The sequence below is a fragment of the Oryzias melastigma genome, linkage group LG7 (assembly GCF_002922805.2).
Source record: "Oryzias melastigma strain HK-1 linkage group LG7, ASM292280v2, whole genome shotgun sequence".
In the NCBI taxonomy this organism is placed as follows: Eukaryota; Metazoa; Chordata; class Actinopteri; order Beloniformes; family Adrianichthyidae; genus Oryzias; species Oryzias melastigma.
The window spans coordinates 10,700,483-10,712,673 of record NC_050518.1 but is presented as its reverse complement, the minus strand read 5'-3'; the positions used below and the strand labels follow the sequence as shown (position 1 = coordinate 10,712,673).

Below are 12,191 nucleotides of genomic sequence, written 5' to 3'. Positions count from 1 at the left end.
AGCATCCAGGCATAAATCGCCATTTTTGTTGCACCGCTAATGTTAGCTTGTGGTTGTGAGGAGCTGTTAGTTAGCGGGAGAGAGTGTAAACAAAGGGACGGTGGGAAATCAGCAGAGGCTCACTTCCTGCCAACAGACCTGTCCACAACTCAGAGGTGAATTTGAAGTCCTGCATGCAGAAACTGTCCGATAAAAACAATTTCAACAAAACATGGCTAAAAACTGCATATTCAAAAGTAAAGGATCATTAGAAACTTTTCTACATTAGATCAGAAGATAGCTGGAGTGGATCTTTACATGAAATAAACATAATAAATATAACCAGATGTGTAGAATGTATGAAGTGCTTAAACAGTAAACATTTACTAATTCAAAATACATCATGTTAAGAAAAGCCCTTGAAACGATCCTCCAATCTATTTAGTGTCTTTTAACATTTTCAAATGTTAATTTCTTTAGTGAACATTATTTTTGTCATTAGTTAAATATATTTATTACACTAATGAGCTACACAACAATATTTTCAAGCTGCACAACCCTTACAAACGTGTTCAAAGTATCAGTGTACACCTCGAGTCTAGCTCTGCCAGTTATGTTATGCCAGCACAAAAAAGTATTTGTATAGTATACTATAACGCCTACTACTGTAGTGTTTATACTTTCACTTCAGTGATCCTCGTTTCACTTTAGAAGAAACAGACAAGGCACGACTAGTAGAATTACAGAAGTGTATTTGGCGACATCTAGTGGCCGTTCTGTGTGCCTGCAAGTGACAGAAAAAGCTTGACTCAACTATTAAAAAATATCTTTATACATTATTTCATGACATATAACAAGCACAACCAAACAGAAGATTCAGTGCAACATCAAGCTGTTATAAATAGACATAATAAATTAAATCACCAGGTGGTAATAAATAACACTCATAAATAGTTTCAGACAATAAATATTCATGATATGAAAGACATTACTGTAAATATTATATTTGCATTTAATCCCAATAGGTGGCTTTGTATTAATTCTGATATAACTCTCCTGACTTCTGCAAAGAAAAAAGGAACAACATCTTAATAAATAAACACAGAAATGAGAAGCTCAATAATATTGGAAGCAAAAACAAAGGTGGCAAACAAGGTTTGACATACATTTTACATTCACATGTGACTAATATGACATAGTTTTAACAACAGGCTTAAAAATAAATGAATAACAGAGTACATAAACCCTCACCAGAACACTGCAGCTGTGCTGTGGTGTCTATTTTGCAAATGCTCATGCATTCTGAGGGGGCAAGTCAAACCTTCACATGTTTGTTGTGCTCCCCAAACCATTACTGGTCAATTGTGCTTTGTGGAATAGTATATTATCCAGCTGCAAAACAGTCCCCTCTATAAGAAATAACATTTCAATAAAAAGGGTTTAGAAAGATCAGAAACAGTTTTTAGGTAAATGCTTCATTTGTAAGTCACATGCAAATAAATAGCCAGACTCAAAGTGCTGCAGCTGAACATCAGCAGAAAATGTAACTGGAATGCAACTACACATGCTAAAGCAGTCCTAAAAATTATGCCCTTTGAATCATTTGAACCAGCATCAACTTCTTCCCAAATAATATGCATTGAGCCATCCAAGATTCACTTTTATGCTTCCAACACAAGTTTTTAAAATAATTGTTAAACTGATCCTTCTCATAGATGTTCTATATCCTTCATATGTCAACAACTATTATATAATTCCCGCTCAGTGTATAAAGAAGGCAGTGACTAGATGAACTCCTTGACATAGCAGCACTATTAATTTTAAATGATGGAGTCCATGTTACTCTTTGTTTGCCATACATTCATGGAGCTCAGCTTCAGAGAACAATAACTTCCTTTTTTTATTTCATGTTGTCATAAATCTGCTCCTTTTATGCTGTTTAACAAAAAATAATGAAAAGCTAAACCCAAAAGAGATGATATGCAACACTGTTTTGTGCAAACTGTATTGTCTGGAATGTCAATAGACTTTCTCAGAGGTGTAAAGTTTAGAAATGCTGTATCAATGTGTGAATTTGCATGCACTTAAAAGAGGAAAAGAAACCATTTGGGGGTTTACACGCACAGGAGTAACAAGGTTTCTGTATACATGACATTTAAGGAATCCAGTTTACTTGAAAAACAGATTGTACCTTGATTACCTAAAAAGCATGTGAGCAAACACACTGAAAACGTCTGGCTATAGATCTTGGTGGAAGTCAGTGTGTGAAACAGACTGATAGTAGTCTTCCAAGCCAGATTTGGTGCGATACTTTTGAGCTACTAGTCTTTGGTAGCTTTCCTGTTGTTGGTGATCTGGATCCACGTTTATCCAGCTGTTGGCCACCCACTTCACTCCTCTCTTAACTGGACACTCGCCATGTAAGGAATACTCATCAAGTTCACCCATCCAACCTGTGAAATCCACAAAACAAAACAACAAAAACTTAATTTAAACCATAAACTTAAATTGTCTCAGGGTAATTAACTGAAATGAAAACAGCTGTGAGTCATAATTAACCTGGAACAGGTGTGACTGACAGGGAAATTTAGAACCTGACCAAAAAAAACAAAACATACAAAACGAAAGAACCCTTACAATTTGTGAAGTATTAGTTCCTACAATCCAGATTATAAGAATAAAAAATGTTTTTAAGGCCAAATTAAGTTTTATTTTGCATTATTGTCAAGTTTCATGAATGAGAATTTTAAAATTTGGAGATCTTTTAAGCACCAACATGCTTCTCATCCATTGTAAAATTATTGTAGCAGCTTCATTTCACACATTTACAGGATCAAATTTGTCTCCAAAAGTGCTAAAAACAAAAAGTACAAAAATCACAGAATAGAAAACAGGCTCTGTGTGTTGTAAGTTTATTTGTAATAATGCTATGCTAACATTTAGCTTAGCATCATCACATTTAGTTTTTTTATTGGCAGCCAAAACAACAAATTACAGTTTGACATAAAGCAACATTATAAAAAGGATTAAACTACACGCTCTGAAAATTTCTAAAACACAAAATAACTTTCTTTTCTTTTTTTTTTAATGTATACATCTGCATTACCGCTTTTTGTTTTCTCAGTTAGATATAAAAAGTTTTTCCAAATATGGCTTACAACTTTTTACAATTATTTTACATTTAAACACAAACCTTTACTTATACTCTATGGACGGATAATGAGACTCAATTAAAAACTCAAATGATGAAACTTCCCTAGAATTAGGCCTAAAAGTTAGCAGTAAAGGCTGACAACGCAGATTTCAGCTGAAACGTTTTATTAATATACTGTAATAGTGTAAATGATAAAACTAACTCCTTTCTCCTCCTACCTTGACCATCGGAGAGATGGTTGTACCAGAAAAGGGCTGTTCCAACCGCAGGTTTTACTTTCAGATTACTTTTACCGCACGTCTGCTGAGTGTCAGTCAAGTCAACTCCATCCTGGATCAATGCCTAAAACAACAATAAAAAGAAATTTAACACAGAAACGCATATTTACAACAAAAAAAGTCCACTTTTTTATCATTTATTTAGCAAAAGCACTGATTACATAAATAGATTGGGATAATATTCTATGTTTCTCTTACATGGAATGTTTAAATTTACTTACTAGTACATGTTCATGTAAACACAAGGAGATAAATTCTGTTTGAGGTATAAATGTTCATCTGAAACTGAAAATCTATTTATTAACCCTTTTTGTTTGTCACATAATAGGCAAGGCATTACTGTGGATGAGTGTTTGACACGATGGAGATTTATTCCATTCCCTGAGACAGCAAAGGAGTGTGAACTCTAACATTTCTATCCCAGTCCTTGACAGCAGGTATAAAGCAGAAACTTCCTTCTCTGTCAAACATTCCTGCTCTTACAATTCCCAAGGTTTTCTCTTTGAGAGCATTATAAATAGTGTATGTTCCGAAATAGGATCAAGATAGTTTTACTTTTAAATAGTAACTTTTTTAAGCATAAAAGGAAGCAGAAAACCCGAGTACATATAAAAAATAAAAAAAAAGGTCTAGAAAAGTTTAAAAAAATAGATTTTCTAAATTTATATAATCTCTGTTGTTGTTGCCAATAGAAAGGAATTCTGGGGGATTTTTATTGTCGATTTTCCCAATCAAACATGGTTTGTGTTCATAACATAAAGCTCATTAAAACTGATATGTTTTTAGTTCATTAGTAAACTCTCAGACATCAGCAATCCTTTGCTCTCTTCATTAGTCAGCTTTCAGATCTCGGCATGATGCTGATAAATTATTCAGCGGTCGGGGATGTTGGAGGTTTAAATGAGACCGGCTGGCTTGAAACATGAGGAAAACCTTATTCCAATTTACTAGAGCTGAAAGTCATGATTAAATAAACGTGTATAATGCATACAGTACACTGAAGAGGTTTGTTTATTGATTATATTCAATATACTTACAATCTACTGTAAATCTAAAAAGAATCCTTTATCATTTATGTGAAATTGTGTATGAATCTGATAACAAATCTGGAGTGTAAAAGTTTTAAACGTGATGAAAAAGGGTGTCTGTTTTTTGCGCTTTGCTTATCCTACCACAAAACTGTTAATATTTGGATTATTTTTAAAAATATTTTTCTTTCTTTGTATTTTTTTGAAACAGTGGATTGTAATAAAACACTTACTTTTTCATCATAGGTCCGGTTATCAGCAACAGGGAAGGTGCTCTCACCTCCATCCTCTACAGAGCTGAGGTAGATCAAGGCGGTTAGATACCTGACAAAATAATAAAACAGAACAATAAAAAAGCAAGTCAGCAGCTCAGGATTTTTTCCCCATAGAATCCAGGCTGTGATTACCATATTTTGTCTTTACATATGTCATTGGGTATTTTTTTTCCAACACAAAGGAACATTTTCTGTGCTAAAGTTTCTAGCTTTGCTGTACGAAATTTCTCAAATATCCCTTTGTAGAAGTTTCCACAAATTAGCAATTTTATTTGATTGAATCTTCATTCTCTGTAAAATATTTATGGTTAGTTTAAACTGAGGTGAAGATTTTCCGTTTAACGTCAAAGTGGAGGCTAACAACCGGATGCTAGCTTTAGCTACGTCTGACTGTTAAGGTGTGATGGATTCCGCTACTTTATTGTTCTTTCCAAATATGTTTTATTGTTTCATTTTTGTTCGCTTTGGGCTACTAGCTTAGCAATTCCAGGTAGCCATGCAAGGAGTCGTTTTAAGTCACATGAACGAGTCGGGTGTTGTGAACAGAATCCAACAGTTTTCCGAAATAAAACTTCCTTCAGGATCAGAAAATAAACTAAATGGAAATAATCTCAGTTGGTGCAGGCATTTCTTTTTTTCTATCTAAGGAATGGTCCCGGTCCAAGGTCCAGAAGTTTGGGGACAACTGATATAATATACGATGACAGATTCCTAAACTCCATGAACAGAAAACCTTATAGGAACATCTTTAAAAACTAAAAATCAGACTAAATATATAAAACACAATTGAAATTACAAAAAAATCATATATAAACTTAAGAGTGATCACTTCTTTTTATTTTATAATTTCCAATCAACCGGGTCCAATATTGGATGGGTTCAATAAGCACATTTATGTTTGAATCTTATGATTAAATCATATTACACATTTGAATAATTTACCTGCAGGAGACTTCAGTGAGAGCAGAAGAATTCCCTGTGAGGCGTGTGTGTGAGCATGTGGTCTCTGAGTGGGAGGGGCTGCTGTCATAATGAGCATCGCTGAAGTCTCTGAGCTCATAGCGAACAACCTGCAGCGGTTCGCTCAGTTCCACCAGCGGAGAGGGCAGTCGGGACAAACTGATTATTCTGGGAAACCAAAAACAAAAAAAAAGAAAAAGTTAATTAGCTTTAAAATGCACGTGTGCAAGTTACACTGTGGAAGAGGAGGTAGAAATAATAACCTGTTCCTGAGTGTTTGCAACACATGGTGGGAGCCTGGCCCCTGGTACAGCCAGGTATGTTTGTTTCTTTGTTTAAAATTGCTATGGAGCTTCCCACTTTGGTGTAGTGCTGAATGCTGGGACACATCGAAAACCTGCTTAAAATCTCCCAGTGACAGCGTCCCTGCCAAACAACAAAAAAAAAACATCCTAAATGAAACTACAATTCAAACTTAACAACTTTTCTTTTGTTAACTCCTTTGCTTCCTCCTTCCCTCCCCAGGGGAACACATCCCAGTTGCAACAATAGCTGTGGGCTGCCATGGTAGAGGTGGTGGGAGAGGAGGTGGGGGGGTTCATCACAGCGTGGAGGAGGGAGCTGTGGGATGCGTGGCATCCGGGGGGAAATGAAGGAAAAGGAGTTGGAAAACAATCATGCTTTAATGAGATAGGATGAGGTACATCCGGAGTGGGAGGGGTAGAAGGCCGGGCACAATGGCAAGGGGTCAAAAATGGTGTCACCCCTCTTCCTCGTTTGCCACTCACTGGGACACGCAACCGAAGCGATAATTTACTGTCCTCTCCTCCCAACTTTCACAGAGACGTTGGTCTTTTTCCGATTATAAAGAAGTACAAGTAAATTCTGCAGAATATCTGATGGACAATTTTGAGAATATATTTTGGGATTACAACAAGGATGTCTTAGATTACTTGTAAACTCTTTAGGGTTCAACTTGAATAGTGCCTTTTTGAAAACAAGACTGAGTCCCCCAAATATAAAAACCCACATTCACCGCAGAAACACAGACCTGTGGGACAGGCTTCCAGACCAGTCAGGATTTGCCGCAGGTTGACTGGGCTCAACCAAGTTCCATCTTGAGAACGGGAATGACTCACAATCTAGAACAGAGAGCGCAATAGTGTTCTTTGAACCGCAAAAAGCAAATAAGATTTTTCATATTTTTGTTCCTCATAAGCTTTAAGAGCTTTAAGTCACCTCCTGTTTCTGAAGAAGCCCATCTTGATTCAGGTCCAGGAGACTGAAGACTTCTTCCGTGCTGAGAGAAAGCAGTGGCTGCTTGGAGTCCTCTTGACCAAATGCTGTTTGGCTGTCAGTGAGGCCCTTGAGCTGAGCCAGCTGCACCACCACACGGCACTCTTCTTCTGACAGGAAGCCTGGGATTTCTATCAATGATAAAAAAAACATAAGATCTGTAAATGTTGGGGTTGATAGAAATAAAAAATGTGTTCACCTCAAGTTTTTCCTTAGAAATACAATAGTCTTAGCCTGAATGAGTCACTGTTACTCCATTAAAAACATTTAATAAATTGCCCAAAAAATGAAAAAGCCAAAAGGTGATAAAAAGAAAAAAAAATGTAGATTTATACCAGTGATTACAAGAATTCTTTCTGAATCTTAATGGAACTGATTGGATGGAAGTAGATTAAGAAGACAATTTTCTATTGATATGCAAGGTTGATTTCTAAGACACCAATTTAAAATAGAAGTGTGTCAAACTTTATGTTGAAAAACAACTGAAAAACTTTTATAAGATTTCTGCAGAAATTGTATTAAATTAAAAAACAGAAAAATAGATATCTCCAAGCATATGTATATAGATTTATTAATACCTGCACTCAGGGCTGTATTTCCCAAGTGACGGTGTACACAAACTGTGCACCTAATGAGTGAACCGCTCCCTTCTGTTAGCCAGCTGGGAACCGTGTGTGGTACAAACAGGTAGTTTTAATGAATGAAAACACTGGACCTCTTCCAAAAGACAAGAATTTGAGGAGTTACTTTCTGCTGGAATTAGTGAGCACGACATAACAGAACTAGAATATGCAGAGGTCATTCTGATTTAACCGCCGTAAACTAAACTAGATTCATCCTTCTATTACCGGGTTCATGTTTTCTATAAAACACCTGTAAAACACAGCGCTAACTGAACCCGTTTAGATCAGAGTGATGGTGCAAACCCCGGTTTCATGTGCTCCCCTTTCTCCTTCAGCACTTCATCCACCCAGCCTCTCGTTTCCTCTCCTAATGAAAGGCTTCCGGCAGGCCGGAATCTTGTACAGTAAAGGCCTTGTTTGTCACCCGTGTCTCTTACACCGTATCCTTGGTTAATCCCTATTATCCAGTCAAGCCTCATTAATCTGAATAACTAATATGAATGAGGAGCGACCGAACCCTCATCCTCTCCCTCCCCATTACTGTCTGTCCTCGTCCCCCCGGAAAGGAAGTGACCCGCTTGTCGGAGCAGGAATAAGGCCATGACTGCACAGCAGGACGCCTCAGATGTTGTCTGAATCCGAATACACTTACAAACGCCCATGCAGGAGCAGGAACCTTCTCTACAAGCATTAGGCTTGCATGATATTCTCCAGAAATTATTTTAATTTATGTTTTTGTATATATATTACATGTCAGCAACCCTACCAAATAAAATAAACCAATTTATTTCCAATTTTTAGACGTATTTTCAGTTATCTTGGGATTTCAAAAACAGTAGATTCTAGAAAAACACTTAAGAAAGAAAAGAAAAGAAAAAAATAAACAAATCCGTCAATAAAATCAATTTGATTGCAATATTTCAGATAAGATTTGGAAAATAAAAAGCCTTCCCTACACAAGAACTGTTGTTTTCTTAAGTTTTTAAGAGGGTAAAAAAAGCAAATTAATAAAAACTGGAGACAAAGAAACTCTTGAAAGGTAAACTTTCCAAACTTGCATTACAAAAATAGTTTCCTAGATCCGTTTGTGACACAAAAGTCTCTTAATGTGTCAACGTTACCCCGCCCCTTCCCCTACTGCTCCACAGACCTCCCATCACCCCTTCATATTTAAGTCCGTTGGCAACCTGCTATAATAACTCCTGTTCCGTCAGGCTCCATCCGTTTTGACCAACTTTCGCCATTATTTTTTAATTTTGTTTAGTTGCAACAAAGGTGTTTTTACTTATTTTATAACCAGAATGTTGCGCCCTTCGGCTTGTCTGGTGTTCCTGCTTTGGCTTGCTGGACCCTCCGCTTCCTCCAATCCTGACTTTACATTATTTAAGTCAAGGCTGCAAGGACGCCTAAAAACAGAGGCTAGAACTCAGTCTGCACTCAAGGACAAAGACGGGGACCGGATAAGTACCCTGAGAAGCAGTCCAGTCGAAATAGGTGACGCTCCTGCTTCCAAAACAGCTTCAATTGGAGAGGATGGCGCCGCGTGGACGGAGCTCGGGACAACGGCGAAGTTTAGGTCTACGCTGTCAATCAGGGACGGAGGACTGTGGGAATCCCGTACCCCTTCCCGCTGCGTACCCATACCGTCAGACATGGCCTTGTGTCAAAACATCGGCTACGACACCATGAGGATGCCCAACCTGCTGGGCCACGAGTCTCTGGCTGAGGCGGTGCAACAGAGCACCAGCTGGTTACCACTACTGGCAAGAGAGTGCCACCCTGATGCTCGCAGCTTCCTCTGCTCACTCTTTGCTCCAATCTGTCTGGATCGGTGAGTTTTGCTTTTGCTGCCAATGTAAAATTCCAGAATAACAACAGAAATGAAGACTTTTTAATATAAGTACTATTGGTTCATATAAAAAGAAATAACCAGATTTAAACTTGAAGGGTCATTAAAGTGGATTTGGCGTTTGCCGCAAAAATGAACATGACCTTTTAAAGTTCCCAGATCTTCCATTTCTCACATGAATTGATTTGTATTTAAATAAATAATACGACGAAAAATCTAATTCTATTAAATTGGATGATTTGCATTCTCCTCATGATACAACTTGCTCAAGCAGCTTAATGTGATCACCGCAGCCGCTTTCTAAAAGGTCATCCTTTGCTCGTTAGGTTTATATCGCCCTGCAGAAGCTTGTGTGAATCAGTGCGGGACAGCTGCGCACCAATAATGAGCTGCTACGGCTACCCCTGGCCTGAAATCCTGCGCTGTGACCAGTATCCCGCGGAGCATCTCGTCTGCATCTCCTCCATTACTAACGCCACAGTCAACACAGATGGACAAAGAGGTGAGAACCATCAGGCACATTTAGTTGACTACTTTCAACAAATTGTATAATTGGTGGTTTCACTCCTTCAGTTCCTCAGGCGAGCTGCCGGGATTGTGAATTAGAAAAACCCTCTTCGCCAAAAGAGATACTGGAGTCTTTTTGTAAAAGTGATTTTGGTGAGTTCCTGCATTCCTTTCATCATTTCTTTACACCTCACAAGCCAGATTGAAATGTCTATAAAAGTCACCCATTAATTGTGTGTTTTTCTAGTGGTGAAACTCCGTCTGATAAGGCTCAAGCACAGTCCGGTGAGTCTGTCTCAATTCTCGTTGACAACTAAGCTGGATGTGATGAAGCAGGGGCCGTTAGGGGGAGGGCAGATTCGTTCCCGCATTGAACTGTGGCTGGAGAGGGACGCCACCTGCGTAAGGAACATGACACGGCAACATCCACGAGGCGGCACCTTCCTGGTGACAGGAACAGTGCAAGGGGAGCGCCTGGTGGTCAACAAAGCTTACGCCTGGCACAGACAAGACAGGAACCTAATGGCTGCTGCCCGCAAATGGAAACATCACAGTTGCAGGAACTAGAATTGTTGCACTAGATAGGAAGTTTGTTTGTGAAACAACAACTGTTGGGGGGATATATTTAAATGTCCCTGGATGTGTAAATATACTTGTTTTTTTTCTTTGATAAGTTCCAAAAATGTGATAACAAACAAAATGATATACAGTCAGATAGTCACAAAAAAGCACACCAAATGTGAAAAATGTTCATTTTCAGAAGTGGATGAAATAAAAACAATAAAAGATGTTTCTTAGAAAATGTACATTTCGTATTTGTTAACTTTCCTTTAATAGTTTTGTGATCATGCAAGTGTAAAATGACAACTTTCCCTGATCCAAGAAGAACAGGAAATCCTAAATAAGGTTGTATTTACTCCAAAACTTACTTGAAACTTTAGAAGCAAATACAAGTTGCACATCAAGTAAAACAAAACTTTGGAATCCGTGATAAACCATTTAGGATCTTTGCAACAATTTCCACTTTATTAAGGGGTGGGGTTCTGATTCAGGTTGCCATGCTGTTTAATTTATTCACTTAGCTTTGCTTTGTCAAAGTATTTGTTCAGCTTGTCTAGAGTCTGAGCCTCTTTGTGTTTATCTTTGTTTTCTATTGCTAAATTTGAAAACTCAATAAGAAGTCAGGGGGAAAAAAAGAGTTTTTTCAATAATTTGCTGCAGTGAGAGATTTTTAAATGAACCGTGGGAAGTTATTTAAATTCACCAAATTGGTCTAAAAAAAACAACAACAGCATTACCAGGATATCAGCTTTGTGTACATTAAATTCACCCAAGTTTCACACTGAGTATGTAGAAACATGAACGATGATAAAATAACATTTTCTTGGTGTTTTTTTTCTTAATCAAGACAATTTTATAAAAATTGGTGCATATTGTTAATACAGACCATAGATTTTTTTTTAACATTTTCTGTTGGTGGTGTGGTTTATGATTTTTATCAAGGAAAAGGTGTATCTCATTACTAGAGAAGCAAGGTTTGTAAACACTGGTTTAGGCTACAAACATGCAAGAAATCACTTTTTAGCATAAACTTCTTTAGACTCAACTATTTTTTTCTCCTAAGATTGCCAATTGTTTTAAGATATTTAGGGTCTAAACAAAAGAAATATTTTATATAATTGCAAAAGACTTCGCCATAAGCCAAGGGTTTGCAACCTGAAGCTTGGGAGTCAAAATGTGGCCCTTACTCTTCCACTGTGAAGATCAATGTTAAAAATGTGAATAAATAATGAATGTGTAGTTCAAGTTAATTAATCTTGACTGTGTTTTATTATTAGAATAAGTTTAAAGCCAATAAGTTTAAAGCCCATATTCTGATCATCTGCTGCACACATGTATAATTGCTCTTCAAAGTAAAATTCCATTTAAAAATGGGCTTCTTCACCAATTTATATTCAATAGTAAAAGGAAAAAAAGGAGGAATTGAAATAATAGAAAACACCATGTTTGACATCATTGCATTTTTAATTAAAGTAAATCTGCTGCAGAAGGATATTTTTAAAGTGGGTGTATTTTATTTTGAAAGGAACTTGCATGTCAAAAGTAAAGTAGAATAGTTGCAAACACTGTTGTAATTCGGGTGTTGTAAACTTTTAAAAGACAAATTTATGAATGAAAGGCCACTAAAGCATCTAGTGCAGGGGTCTCAAACTCGCGGCCCGCGGGCCATCTGCGGCCCGCA

At 37.3% G+C, this 12,191-nt stretch overlaps 2 protein-coding genes across 2 annotated transcripts in view; one reads left to right on the top strand and one right to left on the bottom strand.

Annotated features, from left to right (window-relative positions):
- Positions 1 to 788: 788 nt before the first annotated feature.
- The window catches only part of zgc:158254 (uncharacterized protein LOC791209 homolog), a 12,501-nt gene continuing 1,098 nt past the window's right edge, over positions 789 to 12,191 (bottom strand). The window contains exons 3-9 of the mRNA XM_024294143.2: positions 6,914 to 7,101; positions 6,726 to 6,816; positions 5,938 to 6,100; positions 5,657 to 5,842; positions 4,673 to 4,763; positions 3,352 to 3,475; positions 789 to 2,432 (exon numbers count right to left, since the gene is read on the bottom strand). Coding sequence (XP_024149911.1) covers positions 2,218 to 2,432; positions 3,352 to 3,475; positions 4,673 to 4,763; positions 5,657 to 5,842; positions 5,938 to 6,100; positions 6,726 to 6,816; positions 6,914 to 7,101 — 1,058 coding nt within the window. The 3' untranslated portion in view covers positions 789 to 2,217. The remainder of the gene's footprint in view (positions 2,433 to 3,351; positions 3,476 to 4,672; positions 4,764 to 5,656; positions 5,843 to 5,937; positions 6,101 to 6,725; positions 6,817 to 6,913; positions 7,102 to 12,191) is intronic.
- Positions 7,586 to 10,879, top strand: LOC112159836 (secreted frizzled-related protein 5). The gene is made up of 4 exons (XM_024294144.2): positions 7,586 to 9,424; positions 9,769 to 9,944; positions 10,016 to 10,102; positions 10,197 to 10,879. The coding sequence occupies exons 1-4, from the start codon at positions 8,895 to 8,897 to the stop codon at positions 10,514 to 10,516; spliced, it is 1,113 nt and encodes a 370-aa protein (XP_024149912.2). The 5' UTR covers positions 7,586 to 8,894; the 3' UTR covers positions 10,517 to 10,879.

Bases quoted from the DNA above. Each gene is read 5' to 3' on its own strand.
- LOC112159836 (XM_024294144.2), top strand. From the start codon at position 8,895: ATGTTGCGCCCTTCGGCTTGTCTGGTGTTCCTGCTTTGGCTTGCTGGA. The intron at 9,425-9,768 runs GTGAGTTTTGCT...TTTGCTCGTTAG, and splicing joins GCTCCAATCTGTCTGGATCG to GTTTATATCGCCCTGCAGAA. The intron at 10,103-10,196 runs GTGAGTTCCTGC...GTGTTTTTCTAG, and splicing joins TTTTTGTAAAAGTGATTTTG to TGGTGAAACTCCGTCTGATA.